A 17,750-nucleotide genomic window follows, 5' to 3' on the forward strand; every position below is an offset into this window, starting at 1 on the left:
ATTATATTATTATTATCCTGTTCTCAGAGACATCAGCCAGATTCCCATTATGGGAAGCCTACAAACAAGACATGATCTTCCCCACAAAACGGCCACAAATACTTCTTGCAGGAGGGATTGCCAGGACACTGGTAAGACGGCCACAGGTAGCTTCAGTTGCATCCTCAGGCCTGGGAAACACCCTCAAAGAGCAGCCTGTCCCGTGATGTTGTAAAGCGAAACTCAGCTATTCCCCGCAGGGTCTGGTTTGTTGCTAATGATAGTAAACACCCAGGGTGAGCTGGGAATCTATTTCTGCAAGCCGATGCTCCTTTGGGTTTGCCTCTTTTTAAAGCACAAATTTCATTCAGTGGGTCGGCTAACCGGTTCACTGAAGTTACTTTTAAAATAAGGTTGTGAAATATTGGAATGCATTTCATTTAAGCACCCTTTTTTTTTTTTTTTTGGTTTGCAAAATAAAGCAGCTAACAAATTATTATTGCTGTTAATAATAATGGAATTCTGATATGCAAAGGTTTGGCAGGCAGCCCTGTTAGAAACACATTCACCTAAATTAAAGGTAGCCAGAAGACAAAGCAAGCACGCTAACTTTTTTTTTTTTTGCAGTTTGGTGTGTTCCTATTTCTTCTATGGATAAATCACAACATAATCACCCAGTTCCCTCAGAATATCAGGCTACAATGATAGCATAATGACTGTCCTGTATTTTGTTAGCTTCAGCATCTCTGCTCTGTGTTGCGTTCTCATTCCACATTGTTCCCCCCCTTTTTTCTGTATACTGAATATTGTGAAAACATATTGCGCACGTGGAACAAACATTCGACAGATGCCTGCTACTTGTTGTTTTGGTATTCTTGCTATAGCAGAAATGAGAACTGTTGAACAAGTGACACATCTTTCACAAGTGGTTTGGCCACTCGTCACTTGCATAAGTAGGTGTTTTGCAGGAAACCAACAAGCTTTGAGGAAGAGGTTGAGAGATGGGATGTGGAGATCTGTTTTTTGCTTGTTGCACAGGGGAAAGATGTGCAACCTGGAGAATGTCAGCATTTTGCAGGAGAGGTTCAAGCGCAGACCAGAAATTTAGTTTTGCACAATTAAAGTAAATTAGAGTGCTCTGCTAACCTGGTACAACAATTCCGGTTTTTGTTTTGACTTATTTTTTTTTGCAGTTAAAAATGGAGCAGGTAATTCTAAGGCTGTTTTCCCTGAAAGAGCTGGCTTGAGATGCAGATTTGTACAAATGCAGGATTTATTTTTACATTATTCATTCATTACAAAAGCAGTATTTATTCATTACAAATGAACCCCGTTCCCCTGGTGGTGCTTTTAAATAGCCGAGTCAAACGTGGTGCCTTTCACCAAGTCAAGAAAGTGTGTTGTGGGCTGGGTCTCCCAGTCAGAATTTAAAGCAGTCTTGCATATCAGTCAAGAAAGGTGAAGGGGCTGTTCCTTCGCCTGTTTCTGAAACCGAGTTTTCACCTTGCTGATGATGAAGAGGTCAAGGTGGAGGAGAAAGAGAAGAGGGAACAATCATTGAACTGCATGGCCTCTTCAAACCTGCAATAGATTCTGCAACTGCCAAGTCCCCCATTCCAAAAATCCCAGTTTGTTACTCTACCCAATAACTCTCTAGCAGTCTTCACAGAAATACACTGCCCAGGAATCGGGGAGAAGAGAGAACTATTCTGTAGTTTGCAGGAATGCTGTCTTACGCTGCCTCAGATAGTCAAAACTCTGATCCACCTACCGTATTTTTCGCTCTATAGGACGCACCTGACCATAGGATGCATCTTGTTTTAGAGGGGGAGAACAAGAAAAAAAATATCTCCCCCTCTCTGCTCAGCGCCCCTTCAGCGAAGCGGCAGGAGAAACGAAGCCCCTTCCATTTCTCCTCCCGCTTCGCTGAAGGGGCGCTGCGCAGCTCTCCCTCTCTGCTGAAGCCGGGAGAGTCTTGCTCTCCTGACTTCCGCAAAAGGAACCTGAAGCCTTTGGAGCGCAGTGCGAGTTCCCGCTGCGCTCCAAAGGCTTCAGGCGGCTATCCCTGAAGCCTGGAGAGTGAGAGGGGTCAGTGTGCACCAACCCCTCTCGCTCTCCAGGCTTCAGCGAAAGCAGCGCGAAGCCTCCGGAGCGTGGAGGGAGCACTCCCTCTGCGCTTCGGAGGGTTCGCGTTGCTATCGCTGAAGCCAAGGAGCCTGCATTCGCTCCATAGGATGCACACACATTTCCCCTTAATTTTTGGAGGGGGAAAAGTGCGTCCTATAGAGCGAAAAATGTGGTACTTTAGTTGTGTCAACACTGGCCGGCAGCATTTATCCAAGATTGCAGGCAAGGAATCTTTCCTAGTCCTACCTGGAGATGCCATTTGGAACTGAACCCAGAAAAACCTTCTACAGGCCAAGCAGATGCTCTCCTGTTGCCCTGCGCTCCCTTTCCCTGACGTCACCCAACTGAAGAAATCTTAGCCAATGAATTGTGCCGCTTGTCACTGGCTGGCTGTCTCCAGTGCACACATTTAAACAATTGTTTCGAAGCAAGAGGTGGACTTTGGTTTGCGATATCTGTATTTTGTCAGGGCAGGGCGGTGAGGAGGCCAACGCCTTCTCTCGTGGGTGGGAACTATTATTCAAACTTAGAAACGTCAGCGTCAAGGGGACTCCTGGAAATCCTGCTGTCCTGTGAACTGGGGAACTTTTTTATAGAGCCTACGGGGAAATGTGTGTATGTCTGCATTTGGAACGAAAAGAAGTTCTGTGACCGAGTTCTGCTATGGAGCTGCAAGCCTGGTTTGTGTTAAGCTCTTGGTGACAGACTAACAATAGGAGGGAGAGAAAATGTTGCATTATGAAAAGCAAGGCTCACTTTTTTCTCTGCACTGGCAACCTCTTGTACTACCCCAGCTAGATTGGCATGTAAAGACAAGGCTTTATGATGTTAGCCGCCCTGAGCCCGGCTCTGGCCAGGGAGGGCGGGGTACAAATAATTTTTTTTATTGTTGTTGTTGCTGCTGCATTTTATTGGGGAAAAGCAGCATAAAAATGGCCACTGCCCAATTGTTCCCGATTCACTCCATTATGACATGCCTAGGATGGAAGGGAGTATGATTACAGAATTCTGATATCTCTAGGTAAAGGTAAAGGGACCCCTGACCATTAGGTCCAATCGTGACCGACTCTGGGGTTGCGACGCTCATCTCGCTTTATTGGCCGAGGGAGCCGGCGTACAGCTTCCGGGTCATGCGGCCAGCATGACTAAGCCGCTTCTGGAGAACCAGAGCAGCGCACGAAAACGCCGTTTACCTTCCCGCCAGAGTGGTACCTATTTATCTACTTGCACTTTGACATGCTTTCGAACTGCTAGGTTGGCAGGAGCAGGGACTGAGCAATGGGAGCTCACCCCGTCGCGGGGATTCGAACCGCCAACCTTCTGATCGGCAAGTCCTAGGTTCTGTGGTTTAACCCACAGCGCCACCCGCGTCCCTTCTGATATCTCTAGTTTTCACTAATTTCTCCCCTTCCTTTTGTGTAAGGTTATTTTTGGGCTTTGCTGTGTTTCCATTAAGTAAATAAAATCTTTAGGGCGGAGGTAGGAATTACCCAGCTGCAGTGCCCTTAACTCTCTCTGCTCAGATGCTGGACCTTCCAAAATGTGCAGGGAGACCAATGCCAGCAGCTACTTACGTTGTCAGGAAAATATTTCTCAATGAGGCCCAGGGCAGCTCGGTAGACAAAGGTGTTCTCGTGAGTCTGGAGGGCTTCAATCTTCTCCAGGCCCCCAAGCTCTTCCACCAAAAGGCACAGCTTCTGCGTTGCACCCAGCTTCTCAGCAGCCTAATATTGGGATACAATGCAGGGTCCATCTAGTTCAGTAATGTCTACACCGATTGGCAGCAGACCCCCTATTTTTCCAGGTGGAAAGCCCTGCCAGGAGATGCGAGGGGATGAACTTGGATGCAAGGCAGATTCTCTACTACTGAGCTGCCTGCAACCCTGCGCCAAAGAGGAAAAACTGTGTACTTCCTGCAACAGCATCGATTCCAGGTTAGAACGCTGCTCAGTTGTTCTGGACTGGTTGGATGCAGAGGAACGGTGGGAGGAACCAACTGGTGAACCTTCAAGGGAAGAAGGCTCAGAGCCAGAGGAGAGGTGGTGGGACAATGAGGAGCGGTCAGAGGGAGAAGCCTGGGAAGAGGAGGTGTCGGAAGCTGAAGAAGTAACAGGGCTTAGTGAGCAGGGAGACTCTGTGGCAGAGAGCAGTCCAGAATCAGAGGCAGAAGCAGGAGAGAAAGGAGGCCGAGAGAAAGAGATGAATCAGGTTGGGGAAGAGTCGTGGGTGACTTTCCGTCCTGCTACAACAAGCTCCCCTCCCCGGCCCCCGGTCTCCAAGAACCTGAAGAGGTAAGACGACAGCCGAGCAAAGACAGGCAAGATGAAGAAGCAACAGATTGCTTGAGGGAAAACCAGAGAAGTAGATTTAGAGAGGTGTGGGAACGTGGAGACCTTCTGACCTGCTTCACTGGGGCAAGATGTACTACTGGGAAGGGTTGCTGTGCTCACTAGGCCTGAGCTGTTTGGTTTCTTTGAATAAAGAGTTAACTGCATGGACACCTGGTGAGTTATTGCTGACATCTGTCTCTCCCCCCCCCCCCCCGCCAATATCAGTTCTCCCAGGAAGCCTACCAGAGAAGCAGCGATAAAATACGCACACTTACCAGGAAGAAACTAGAGATGCTGTCCAAGACGACGAGGATAATTTTGGCATCTTTGATAGCCAGCAAGTTCAGCAGAGGTTTAAGGACCCCCACCTGGACCATTTCCTCCACCTGCTGCTCCGTCCCTCCAGTGGTGAAGTTGGCAACCGCCCACACAGCCTCCCTTTGGGCCCTGATGTCTCCCTGTTGAAGGTGGGGAAGGATGGGCAGGCAAGTGAATACAAGACGGCTGCAGATCAGCCTGTTCTAGTACAGTGGTACCTCGGGTTACAGATGCTTCAGGTTACAGACGCTTCAGGTTACAGACCCCGCTAACCCAGAAATAGTACCTCGGGTTAAGAACTTTGCTTCAGGATGAGAACAGAAATCGCGTGGCGGTGGCAGCGCGGCGGCAGCGGGAGGCCCCATTAGCTAAAGTGGTGCTTCAGGTTAAGAACAGTTTCAGGTTAAGAACGGACCTCCAGAACGAATTAAGTTCTTAACCTGAGGTACCACTGTAATTTAACAGTGAACAGCACTCAGCATGCAACAGCTGATAGCAGGACTCTCACCTATCCCACCCCAACGAAAGCAGAAACCACTTACTATAAATAAGGCATGACTTGCTTTATACGAAACATGCATTTATTTTCGTTTAGCAAGACTTCTATACTGCCTAATCAGATTTGGAAACCTTTGGCCCTCTAGATTAGTGTTTCCCAAACTTGGGTCTCCAGCTGTTTGTTGGACTACAATTCCCATAATCCCTGGTCACTGGGCTAGGCTTTTTTTCGATTTGTAGTTCAGCAACACCTGGAAGGCCAAAAGTTCCCCACTAAGCAGTTTTCATAAAATGTATAATATTCATAAAAATTCAAATAAAGTCAACATAATTTATTACATTTGCTTGTTAAAGTATCAAAATGCATAGAGTCGACTGTTGCTTTTTAAAAGCAAGATCTGTACATAATTAAACAACATGCTTGGATAGCCTTGCCTAATCAGAAAAGCTTTTAGCAGAGCAGCCATCGAAAACAGTGCAACAGATGTCACCTGTCTAATATTTAAAAACTTGCATGGGTTTGGCAGTCATGTCATGGGCAGGGGTAAGAGTCATGCAGAAGCACCCTCCAGTTCCAGAGATTTTCACATTCCCCTAAACAGATATGATACCATAAGGACATTCTTCTTTCATTTAAGGTGGAGGGGAATGCAGATTCTCAGGAAGGGCAATCCTTTTCTGTGTGTACTCGGTGTTATGTATTCAGTGGTCTGTGCTTGCCTGAGCTTGAGTCTGGACTAAGGATTCTGAGCTCCTGTGTTCTGATTCGATACATGATGTCCAATCACAGAACATTTCAAGACTGGGGCCTCTGCCATTGGCCCTTGAACTCTGAGTTGTGATTCGCAGCTTGGAAGTTTAGACAGCCAATCACGGGGGGAGTGGGAGTGTCCCAGCCTTTCAGGAATGTCTACAGTGGTACCTGGGGTTACGAACTTACCATATTTTTTGCTCCACAAGACACAATTTTTCCTCCTAAAAAGTAAGGGGAAATGTCTGTGCGTCTTATGGAGCGAATGTGTGGTCAATCGCTGGCTCCCTTTCCGGCCCCGGCCCCTTTCCCAGGCCTCCATTGTTGAATGTTCTGCAGACGGAGGCTGTTTGTTTCCCCAGCGACATGTGACTGGCTGATTAGATTATCTGTCTGGAAACTGTAGAAACGGCTCCCTTTCCTTTCCTAAAGAAGCTGCAGAACTGTGAGTTGAGCCCCATAAAAACAGGATTTTTTTCCCTTTGCAAAGTAAGCTCAACAACTTTGAGCTAATCCTCAAAAAAGGGGGCTTTTCCCCTTCGCAAAAGAAGCTGCACAACTGTGAGCTGATCCCCCCCAAAAACGGGGCTTTCCCCCTTTCCTTCTCTAAAAACTAGGTATGTCTTATGGAGCGAAAAATACGGTAATTCATTCCGGAGGTCCGTTCTTAACCCGAAACTGTTCTTAACCTCAGGCGTGCTTTCGCTAATGGGGCCTCCCGCTGCCGTTGTGCCGCCGGCGCACGATTTCCGTTCTCATCCTGGGGCAAAGTTCGCAACCCTGGGTACTACTTCTGGGTTAGCGGAGTTTGTAACCTGAAGTGTTTGTAACCCAAGGTACCACTGTATAAGCAGTTGTTTTGCCCCTATTTCCCAGTTATGAAGTTCAAGAAAGGTTCTTGCTGTTATCGCTGTGTCTTGCCTCTTGTCTTAACACACCCTTCCACCAACATTTAGCAATTTCCGGCAGCGTTCCCCAGCCTGAGCTAGGGAACCCAGGACAATGCGAAACGTTACCTTCTCCAGCAGCTCCACCAGGGGAGGCAGGAGGCCGCAAGTGATGAGCTGCTGTATCTGGCTGCTGGGCCCTGCTGCAATGTTGCTCAAAGCCCAGGCTGCCTCCTTCTGTATGGATGGCTTTGGGTGGTGCAGGAGGTGTGGCAAGACAGACAGCACACCAGCGTCAATGGCCATCTGCGTCTGCTCGTCTGTGCCAGTGACTATGTTGCCCAGAGTGCGGAGAGCTGGAGTCTGAAACAAAAAACAAGGTGCAGAAAAAGTATAGATTAACCAGGGGTGCTGGAGACGCCACCAGTATTCTGAGCATAACTCACAAATACAGGGATGGTTGGATGGATTTGTGCATGCAAGTTCCTCTCAAGCTCTCATTTTTCCAATCTTCTCCACACGCATTTGTGAATTAGGTAAAGGTAAAGGTACCCCTGCCTGTGCGGGCCAGTCGTGTCCGACTCTAGGGTTGTGCGCCCATCTCACTTAAGAGGCCGGGGGCCAGCGCTGTCCAGAGACACTTCCGGGTCACGTGGCTAGCGTGACGAAGCTGCTCTGGCGAGCCGGCACCAGCGCAGCACACGGAAACGCCGTTTACCTTCCCGCTATAAAGCGGTACCTATTTATCTACTTGCACTTAGGGGTGCTTTCGAACTGCTAGGTGGGCAGGAGCTGGGACCGAAAGACGGGAGCTCACTCCGCCGCAGGGATTCGAACCACTGACCATACGATCGGCAAGTCCTAGGCACTGAGGTTTTACCCACAGCGCCACCCGCGTCCCTATTTGTGAATTATTTTTCCTTAAAAAATTCACCCACAAATATATGAATTATTTGAAAAGCAATTGTAATGAACAGATTACGCTAGTAGGAAGTTCTGTAAGGAGGACTATTTGAAATATTGCAAGAAAGACTATGAAGAGAATTATCAGTTAATGATAATTAAGAGTAATAGAGAAATTTAGAAATGAAGAATAAGTGATAAAGAATGGGAAATCATCAGAGGTTGTTGATGGAAGTCTAAAATATTGTATAAGATAAGAAGCTATGTTAAAGGATTGTTGAAAATGATATGTTAAAAAACCAATAAAAATGTATATAAAAATAAAAAAATAAAAAATTCACCCACATCTTAGTGCTAAGTTCTCTCGATTGACATGCTTTTGCAGGCTATTTTCCCCAATGTAATATATTTTGTGTGTTACGCATACAAAACAATACAGCGTTTCTCAACTTGTGTCACCAGGTGTTGTTGGACTACAACTCCCATCATCCCTGATCACTGGGTCCTGCTAGCTAGGGATGATGGGAGTTGTAGCATAGCAACAGCTGGCGACCCAAGCTTCAGAAACACTGTGATGCATTATCGTAAGAAATATTTGCATCTTAATACCCCAATATTTGCATTATTGTACTCGTTATTTGGCCGGAGACCTGCATTGTAAAATTCAGAGAAGTGCAGGTTTCAAAGCAAGGCTGTGTTTCTGTTCTCGTGTTGTTGGGATGTGAGCTGAACTGAATTTCTGGTCCATCCCAACAGATGACCTGTGCCATCGAGGGAAAGGGAGAAATATATTTAGCAGTAGCAAGCAAGACTATGTGGCACTGCTTTTCCTAAACGCCTCTTACGCAGGTGGCGCTGTGGTCTAAACCACTGAGCATCTTGTGCTTGCCAATTAGAAGGTCAGTGGTTCGAATCCTCACAACAGGGTGAGCTCCCATTGCTTTATCCCAGCTCCTGCCAACCTAGCAGTTTGAAAGCACGCCAGTGCAAGTAGATAAACAGTTACCCCTGCAGCAGGAAGGTAAATAGCGTTTCTGTGCACTCTGGTTTCCATCACGGTGCGCCAGTAGCGGTTTAGTCCTGCTGGCCACGTGACCCGGAAAGCTGTCTGTGGACAAACGCTGGCTCCTTTGGCCTGTAAAGCAAGATGAGCGCTGCAACCCCATAGTCGCCTTTGACTGGACTTAACCGTCCAGGGGCCCTTTAAAAAGGTAAAGGGACCCCTGACCATTAGGTCCAGTCGTGGACGACTCTGGGGTTGCAGTGCTCATCTCACTTTGTTGGCCGAGAGAGCTTCTGGGTCATGTGGCCAGCATGACTAAGACGCTTCTGGCGAACCAGAGCAGCATACGGAAACACCGTTTACCTTCCCGCCAGAGTGGTACCTATTTATCTACTTGCACTGGCGTGCTTTCGAACTGCTAGGTTGGCAGGAGCAGGGACCGAGCAACGGGAGCTCACCCCATTCCGGGGATTCGAAAAGCCGACCTTCTGATCGGAAAGTCCTAGGCTCTGTGGTTTAGACCACAGCGCCACCCGCGTCCCTCCAGGGGTCCTTTACCTTACCTTTTTTTACCTTTACTTACCAGGATTGGCAGGTCTGCGTAGGCCAAGAGCTGCACCAGCCGCGGCAGCACCCCGACCTCCACCACCACATGGATGCGGTCATTGGAGCCGTCCGTCAGGTAAGAGAAAGCCCAGCTGGCGTCTGCAAGGATGCCCTCGTCATCGTACTGCAGAAGGTTCATGAGCATGGGGAGCATCTGCTGCACAGCTCCCATGGGAGGATACGGGTTTTTGCCTCTGCAGAGGTTGGACAGCGTCCATGTGATGTTGCGCAGGAACCCAACCTGGAAAACCAGAATCATGTCCAAGGAAACCATTGGCTGAAACCAGAGTGGGGAAACAGAACTCCAGGGCCATGGATAAGCTCAAGGAATAGAACAAGCCTTAGAACAAGAATTGGTTCAACTCTGGTCTTCCAGAGGTTGTTAGACTACAGATTACATCATCCCTGACTGCTGGTCAAGCTAGCTGGGGATGTTGGGAGTGGGAATCCAGCAGGATCTGGAGGGTTAAAGGCTTCCCATCCCTGGCCTACTGAGCAATAGTTCTAGAAACTGCAATGTCTTGCACCCAGCTCTTGAGCTCTTGTATTCCCATTAGCTACCAATGGCTGTATCCAGCCAGTTCTTGAATGACAGACTTAGCAGACGAACTCTGTTCCAGAGGGAGATCATGATTTGCCAAGTCAAGGGTGCAGTGGGTTGATTTCATTCAGGTCTCTCCCACTAATTCAAGCCTATCCTCTTCTATTCATCAGCTGCATAGGTCAAGGGATTAACTGGTTATCTCAAGGGATTAACCCAGAGGTCAGCAAACTTTTTCAGCAGGGGGCCAGTCCACTGTCCCTCAGACCTTGTGGGGGGCTGGACTATATTTTTTTGGGGGGAGGAGAACAAATTCCTATGCCCCACAAATAACCCAGAGATGCATTTTAAATAAAAGCACACATTCTACTCATGTAAAAACACACTGATTCCCGGACCGTCCGCAAGCTGGATTTAGAAGGCGATTGGGCTGGATCCAGCCACCGGGCCTTAGTTTGCCTACCCATGGATTAACTGGTCTTCTCAGCTCCAGAGAGCCATATCTATCTATCTATCTATCTATCTATCTATCTATCTATCTATCAAACCAGGCGGAAGCAGAAACATACCGGAGTGCAAGGTGTCACCAAGGACAGGAGGGGAGGGATTACATTGAAGCTGATCAGCACATCTCTATACTGTGGGCCGTCACCTACGTAGGATAAAGCATTGGAAATGGTAGTTACTCTCCGGGTGGGTGAAAATAGCGAAACACGGTCATCTCTCCCTGAACCATCCGTGGCGGCTGGTTTCCTTTGGCACTGATGGGACAGAGAGGAGGAAGACCAACAGCAGGTGGCGCCAGAGTCAATGCACCTTTTCCGTGGTGGCTCCCCGTTTGTCGAATGTTCTCCCCAGGGAGGCTCGCCTGGCACCTTCACTATAAACCTTCAGGATGAAAACGTTTCTCTATAACCAGGCCTCTGGTGGATTGACATATTCTATGGCTATATATATATATATATATTTTCCAAATGACATTTCAAAATATTCATTTAAATAATTTTAAACCAATGACTTCCCTTCTTCTCTTTCGGTGGTTCATTTTGCATACCATACATCCCTGCATATTTTACATGAACTATAGCATTCAACAGACGCGGGTGGCGCTGTGGGTTAAACCACTGAGCCTCTTGGGCTTGCCGATCAGAAGGTTGGTGGTTCAAATCCCCAAGAAGGGGTGAGCTCCCATTGTTTGGTCCCTGCTCCTCCCAACCTAGCAGTTTGAAAGCACGTCAAAGTGCAAGTAGATAAATAGGTACCGCTCCAGCGGGAAGGTAAACGGCGTTTCCGTGCGCTGCTCTGGTTCACCAGAAGCGGCTTAGTCATGCTGGCCACATGACCCGGAAGCTGTACGCCAGCTCCCCCGGCCAGTAAAGCGAGATGAACGCCGCAACCCCAGAGTCAGCCACAACTGGACCTAATGGGCAGGGGTCCCTTTACCCTTTACCTTTATACCATTCAACAATCCACCACTGAGCCTCCTGGGCTTGCCGATTGGAAGGTCAGCGGTTCAAATCCCCGCGACAGAGTGAGCTCCCTTTGCTCAGTCCCTGTGGACAAACACCGGCTCCCTCGGCCTGAAAGCAAGATGAGCGCCACCATCCCATAGTCGCCTTTGACTGGTCTTAACCATCCGGGGGTCCTTTATCTTTACCTTTTTCACCTTATTACATCGATCAAAACTTATTTACACTGTTGAATTTATCATAATGCTACCAGTATTTTTAAATGAACACAATCCCCCCCATATGGGACATTCTATGGCCTTTTAAATGTGTTTGTGGAAGGGGCATTATTAGTTTGTGTTATTTATTTTGTGTTCTCATTTTGTATTTTTATGTTGTGAACCACTACCCGGCAACCTGCGGTATACAAATCAAATAAATAACAAGAATTGCAACCCTCCCCTAGTTCACTTCATTGTGCACCTGGGAAAGCCATAAGGTTTTCTGCTGCCCAGGCAGGATGGACCAAGAAGTCTCCACATGAAGTTACGTGTGGACCCTAGAATGTTCTGGGTACCCTGTGTTGGGAACCAGTCACAAGAGAACTGGGTTCCAGCATGGGCAAGCGCCCCTTGAACTGGGATTGCCTGCCTTTATGACTGATCTAGCCTGGCATGTTGATGGTCTACTACTTGTTGGCTCCCCCAAATGTTGACGGTTTGGCTCTCACTGACCAAGACCCAGCAGTTCATTGGCTGCCATCTTGGAAATCCAAAAGCACCGCCACTTACCTGCTATGTTCCCCAAGGCCCACACAGCCTGCTCACAGATATGCATCTTTGGAGAAGACAAGATGACTATCAAGCCTTGCACAGCATTGGCCTCCACTACCGCTCTGGTCTGCTCAGGTGTCCCAGAAGCAATGTTAGTGAGCGCCCAAGCAGCCTCTAGCTGCAAGCTTGGAGCATCGTGATGATACAAAAAGTCCACGAGTTTAGGAATGACTCCAGCTTCAACGACTTGGTCAATGGGAGGGTTCTTATGTTGAGAGAGTAGTTTCCTGTGGATGGGGAGATGGATTAGCGCCTTAATCTACTATTTAGCACAGGTCGGCTGACTTCAGGCTTGCAGGACACCATTTTTAAAAAAAACACACACCCAGAAGTCCCAATATCCGGCAACCAGAACCATGAGCAAAATAGTAGCTGGCTGAACAGAGTGCCTCTGTAAGGCCAACACAAGCTCAGCCCAGTAATTTGTAATCAGCACCAAAAAGAAGTCCATCAATCCGTCCACACTAAATTCCACTTCTGGTTTTCCCTTTCATTGTTTCTGCAGCAATTTAATTTGGGGAGGGGGAGAGAGGAAAGCTTTTCAATTGTAGCTATTGGTAAACAACTCAGAGTCAGAAACCTTTGTTGCTCTCCCAGAGAGCTACCAGGGCACTCCCAGTTAACTTCTACTGCTCCTGATTTTGCAATGCCAGTAGAACCATGACAGATTCAAAGGTCAGGGAATACAAAGTCTACATATACAGGATTTCAAGCTGAGGCCGCACACTGTTGCAGAAACAATATACATTGGCGGCTTCAAATGCAGTGAGGTCATTTCCCTTGATTCTGTTGGTCCAGGTCCTACCCACCAGAACAGGATAAAACAAGCTTGCTCCATCTTCCGTGTGACAACCCTTTAAATATAGTCTCCTCCTATCCAAGCTAAACATGCCCAACTATCTCAACTGCTCCTCCTAAGGCTTGGTTTCCAGACCCTTGATCATCTTAATCGCCCTCCTCTGCAGCTTGTCAACATCCTTCCCAAATTGTGGCTCCCAGAACTGGACACAGGACTCCAGGTGTGTGGTTTGATGAAGGCAGAATAGAGCAGTACTATGACTTCTTTGTTGTGGTCAGGGGTTCCCTTACCTGTACCTTTGACTTCTTTTGATCTGGACTCTATACTTCTGGTGATGCAACCTGGAATAGTATTAACGTTTTTGCTGCTGCATCACTCTGTTGACTCAATTTGAGCTTGGCGTCTACTAAGACCCACTAGACCCTTTTCACATGTACTACTGGCAAGTCAGGTGTCCCCCATCTTACATTTGTGCATTCCTACCTAAGTGCAGAACCTGACATTTGTCTCTATCAAAATTCATTTTGTTAGTTTGGGCTCAGTTCTCCAATCTTCTAAGGTAATCTTGAAGCCTTCCTTTGTGATTTCTACTTCCTTCCATCTCTCCCTTATTACATCTCAGCTCATCTGTAAGCTTCGTTCGGTTCTGCTGGGTAGCAGAACAGACTGGGACTCTGCAGCTGTGGCAAGAAAACCTTTGCCCTGCCTTGCCATCCAAGATATTTCAGAAGGCTTAGCAATCCCAGCAGAGGTACTAGGGAAGAGCTTAAAACAGTGGCAGCTCACCTGTGGTCCTCCAGATGTTGCTGGACCACAACTCCCATCATGCCTTGCTGGCTGGGAGGTGTAGTCCCAACAATATTCCAAAGGGCACTGGAATTGGGAAAGCGGTGTTAGAAGAATCAGCTTTGCCTTCACATACCTGATGGACATGGTTGCCTTGAGAAGAAGATGTTGATCGTCTGATTTCAGCACCTCGACTATTTCCTCCAAAGGAATTTGAGCAACCTGGGTTAGGGAAGAAGGGAATTATGAATCAGGCATGACAAAGACCACAAGACCAGCCTACTGAATCCGGCCAATGGTCCAGCATCTTGTTCTCAAAGTAGCCAACCAGATGACTCAATGGAAAGCCAGCAAGCAATACATGGTCACTTGGGGCATAGAAGAAGAAGAAGAAGAAGAAGAAGAAGAAGAAGAAGAAGAAGAAGAAGAAGAAGAAGAAGAGCTTGGATTTGATATCCCGCTTTATCACTACCCGAAGGAGTCTCAAAGCGGATAACATTCTCCTTTTCCCTTCCTCCCCCACAACAAACACTCTGTGAGGTGAGTGGGGCTGAGAGACTTCAAAGAAGTACGACTAGCCCAAGGTCACCCAGCAGCTGCATGTGGAGGAGCGGGGAAGCGAACCCGGTTCAACAGATTACGAGACTACCGCTCTTAACCACTACACCACACTAGCCATGGTAACTTGGGTAGGTTGGAATCTGTTGTAACTAGTTGTCATGGACAACCTTCTCCTCCAGGGATTTGCCCAATCCTCTTATAAAGCCATCTAAGTGTCAAGGAGGGGGTCGCTTTCCAGAGTTCTCCCTCCAAGCTACTAATCAATCACACACAGGCACCAAAATGGGTTACCAGGCTCTATTGGCTTCTTCTCTGGTATCAGCTAAAGGTAAAGGGACCCCTGACCATTAGGTCCAGTCGTGGCCGACTCTGGGGTTGCGGCGCTCATCTCACTTTACTGGCTGAGGGAGTTGCTCCCTGCCTGAGGGGCCCCACCCAGCAATACTTGATCACAGGATCACTACTTTACGACAGCGAGTTCCATAGTTCAATCATGAGTTGCATGAAGAAGTCCCATCTTTTATCTGTTCTCAGCCCTCTAGCTTTTTCAGAGGCTCACCAATTCTAAAGTTACGAGGGGGAGAAAAACCTCCTCAGTCAACTTTCTCCATTCCATGCATGGTTCCATAAACTTCTAAAGACTTTGGGGTTGCGGCGCTCATCTCACGTTCAGGGCACAGGTGGCGCTGTGGTCTAAACCACTGAGCCTCTTGGGCTTGCTGATCGGAAGGTTGGCGGTTCGAATCCCTGCAACAGGGTGAGCTCCCGTTGCTCTGTCCCAGCTCCTGCCAACCTAGCAGTTCAAAAGCATGCCAATGCAAGTAGATAAATAGGTACCACTCCGGCGGGAAGGTAAACGGCGTTTCCGTGCACTCTGGTTTCCGTCACGGTGTCCTGTTGCACCAGAAGTGGTTTAGTCCTGCTGGCCACATGAGCTAGAAAGCTGTCTGCGGACAAACACCAGCTCCCACGGCCTGAAAGTGAGATGAGCGCTGCAACCCCATAGTCGCCTTTGACTGGACTTAACCTTCCAGAAGTCCTTTACCTTTACATAAACTTCTGTCGAGGTGCTTCTGACTTGCCTTTTCTCAGGATCAGTCACAGCTGCTACAAGCTTTTTTGGTAAGGGAATTGGCTCCACCCCCTTGATCATTTTGGTTGCTCTGACCAGGAATGACAACAACTGGGTTGCATCCTGATCTAAAGTGGGTGGGTAAACCCAGCCAGATGGGCAGGGTATAAATAATAAAATTATTATTATCATTAAAGTGGGTTGCAGCAGCAGCCCCATCACCATACAAATATATGGCAGTGGGTCTCCTATTACCTATTTAGACCAAAGTCGGGGCCACATCTGGAAATTCTGAAGGCTGCTGCTACAGAGCAGGTAGGCTAACCATTGGCCTTCCCATCCAGATGTCTTGGACTTCGACTCCCATCATCCTTGGCCATGCTGGCTGGGATTGATGGGAGTTTGAGTCCAACTATATCTGCTGTGCCAGAAGTTAGCCACTCCTCTCAGAATATACTTCCTCTCAGTTGAGAGGAGATATGATAGCCATCTTCAAATATCTCAAGGGCTGTCAACATGGAAGATGGAGCAAGCTTGTTTTCTCCTGCTCTGGAGGGTAGGACTCGAACCCATGGCTTCAAGTGACAAGAAACAAGATACAGAAAAACTTTCTGACAGTATGAGCTGTTTGAGAGTGGAACGGACTCCATCGGGAGGTGGTGGACTCTCCTTCCTTGGAGGTTTTTAAGCAGAGGTTGGATGGCCATCTGTCATGGATGCTTTAGCTGAGATTCCTGCATTTCAGGGGGTTGGACTAGATGACCCTTGAGGTCCCTTCCAACTCTACAATTCCATGGTTTTATGTACATACCTGGTTCTTCTCTGGTGTGAGGTCATCTTCTGTGCTGACACTGATGTTCCTCCGCTTCAAGATCTGCAGGTCCTTCCTCGCCTTGCGAAGTTCAACTTCCGTTTCCACTCTTTGCCTTCGCATTTCCTAGAAAGGGAGACAGTCAAGTATTGCTAAAAAAGCAAAAGTAAGTGTTACAGTCTTGGGGTGGCCGTGATGACAGGGCCAAGTCTCAGGTGTACGCATTGTAGGGCCTTCATCTCAGCAGTCTAATCTAGGGAGGGGCCTCCAACTGTTTTGAAGGGGGGGGGGATTCAAGCCCCTACCAGTAATTCTAGCACCAACTTGAACACTATGCTGCAACATTCTGTTGCAGTTCCTACTGTCTCAATTATATGGAGATTCCCGGTCTGCAGATTCCATGTGCAAAGCACAAGTTTGCATTTCTGCTCTGCTTCCTTTACTGCACATGCCCTGCTGCTTCCTAATCCATCAGCCGGCCTAGCTAGAGACTCGTTTCTCAGTCCTGGTAAGCTTCCCCATACTTACTAGAAGGTTTTTGCCTCTGTTTTTGAATTTCTGCATCCGCTTCTGTTGCTCACTGGTGACTGGCATCTTCACAGCTGTCTTCAGGAGACACAAAATGGCCGACAGGGCTGCCTTGCACCTAAGGGACCAGAGACAGATTTCGTCCTGGGTGTTCCAGACCGTTGCTGGCAGAATTAAATCTGGTTTTGTGCTAGCATCACACAGGAAGGTGGTGGATGTTTGGCGGAAGGCAGGGCGAGAGGCGGGGAACGGACGACCTTCTGCAATGCGCTGTATGTGGGACGACCTTCTGCAATGCACTCTATGTGGGGCTACCTTTCAAGGTGACCCGGAAACTACAACTTATCCAGAATGCAGCAGCTAGACTGGGAGTGGCCACCAAGACCATATAACACTGGTCCTGAAAGACCTACATTGGCTCCCAGCACGTTTCCGAGCACAATTCAAAGTGTTGGCACTGACCTTGAAAGCCCTAAACGGCCTCAGCCCAGTATACCTGAAGGAGCATCTCCACCTTCATCCTTCTGCCCGGACACTGAGGTCCAGCCCAGAGGGCCTTCTTGCGGTTCCCTCCCTGTGAGAAGTGAGGTTACAGGGAACCAAGCAGAGGGCCTTCTCGGTGGTGGTGCCCTCTCATCGGATGTCAAGGAAATAAACAACTATCTGACTTTTAGAAGACATCTGAAGGCAGCTCTGTTTAGGGAAGTTTTTAATGTTTGATTTATTGTGCTTTTAATATTCTGTTGGGATCTGCCCAGAGTGGCTGGGGAAACTTAGCCAGATGGACGGGGTATAAATATCATCATCATCATCTTCATCCCAGGGGGAGAGACTGGGAGGAGAAAGGGAAGCTCTCAGGTAAGAGCTGAAACGCTCCACCACTTTCTGTGCATGATAAGGGAACTACCCTTGAGAGAGGACTATGCATTTTCTTTCTTTCTTTCAGGCTGTCATATAGCTGGATTTTCC

General features: G+C 48.0%; 1 protein-coding gene across 1 annotated transcript; it reads right to left on the bottom strand.

The window, feature by feature from the left end:
• Positions 1–1,276: 1,276 nt before the first annotated feature.
• On the bottom strand, positions 1,277–16,899 carry KPNA7 (karyopherin subunit alpha 7). The gene is made up of 10 exons (XM_080981107.1): positions 16,782–16,899; positions 16,254–16,379; positions 13,946–14,031; positions 12,183–12,451; positions 10,513–10,595; positions 9,380–9,643; positions 7,020–7,253; positions 4,712–4,894; positions 3,681–3,830; positions 1,277–1,486 (listed from the first exon to the last, which is right to left on the bottom strand). The coding sequence occupies exons 1-10, from the start codon at positions 16,845–16,847 to the stop codon at positions 1,400–1,402; spliced, it is 1,548 nt and encodes a 515-aa protein (XP_080837233.1). The 5' UTR covers positions 16,848–16,899; the 3' UTR covers positions 1,277–1,399.
• Positions 16,900–17,750: the final 851 nt, after the last annotated feature.

The sequence above is a fragment of the Podarcis pityusensis genome, assembly GCF_964106645.2.
Source record: "Podarcis pityusensis genome assembly, chromosome: 14".
NCBI classification, from domain to species: domain Eukaryota; kingdom Metazoa; phylum Chordata; class Lepidosauria; order Squamata; family Lacertidae; genus Podarcis; species Podarcis pityusensis.

Coding starts and splice junctions, on each gene's coding strand:
- KPNA7 (XM_080981107.1), bottom strand. CDS start 16,847: ATGCCAGTCACCAGTGAGCAACAGAAGCGGATGCAGAAATTCAAAAAC. Junction 14,032..16,253: donor TCACACCAGAGAAGAACCAG/GTATGTACATAA, acceptor TCCCTAACCCAG/GTTGCTCAAATTCCTTTGGA. Junction 3,831..4,711: donor GCATCTCTAGTTTCTTCCTG/GTAAGTGTGCGT, acceptor TCCCAATATTAG/GCTGCTGAGAAGCTGGGTGC.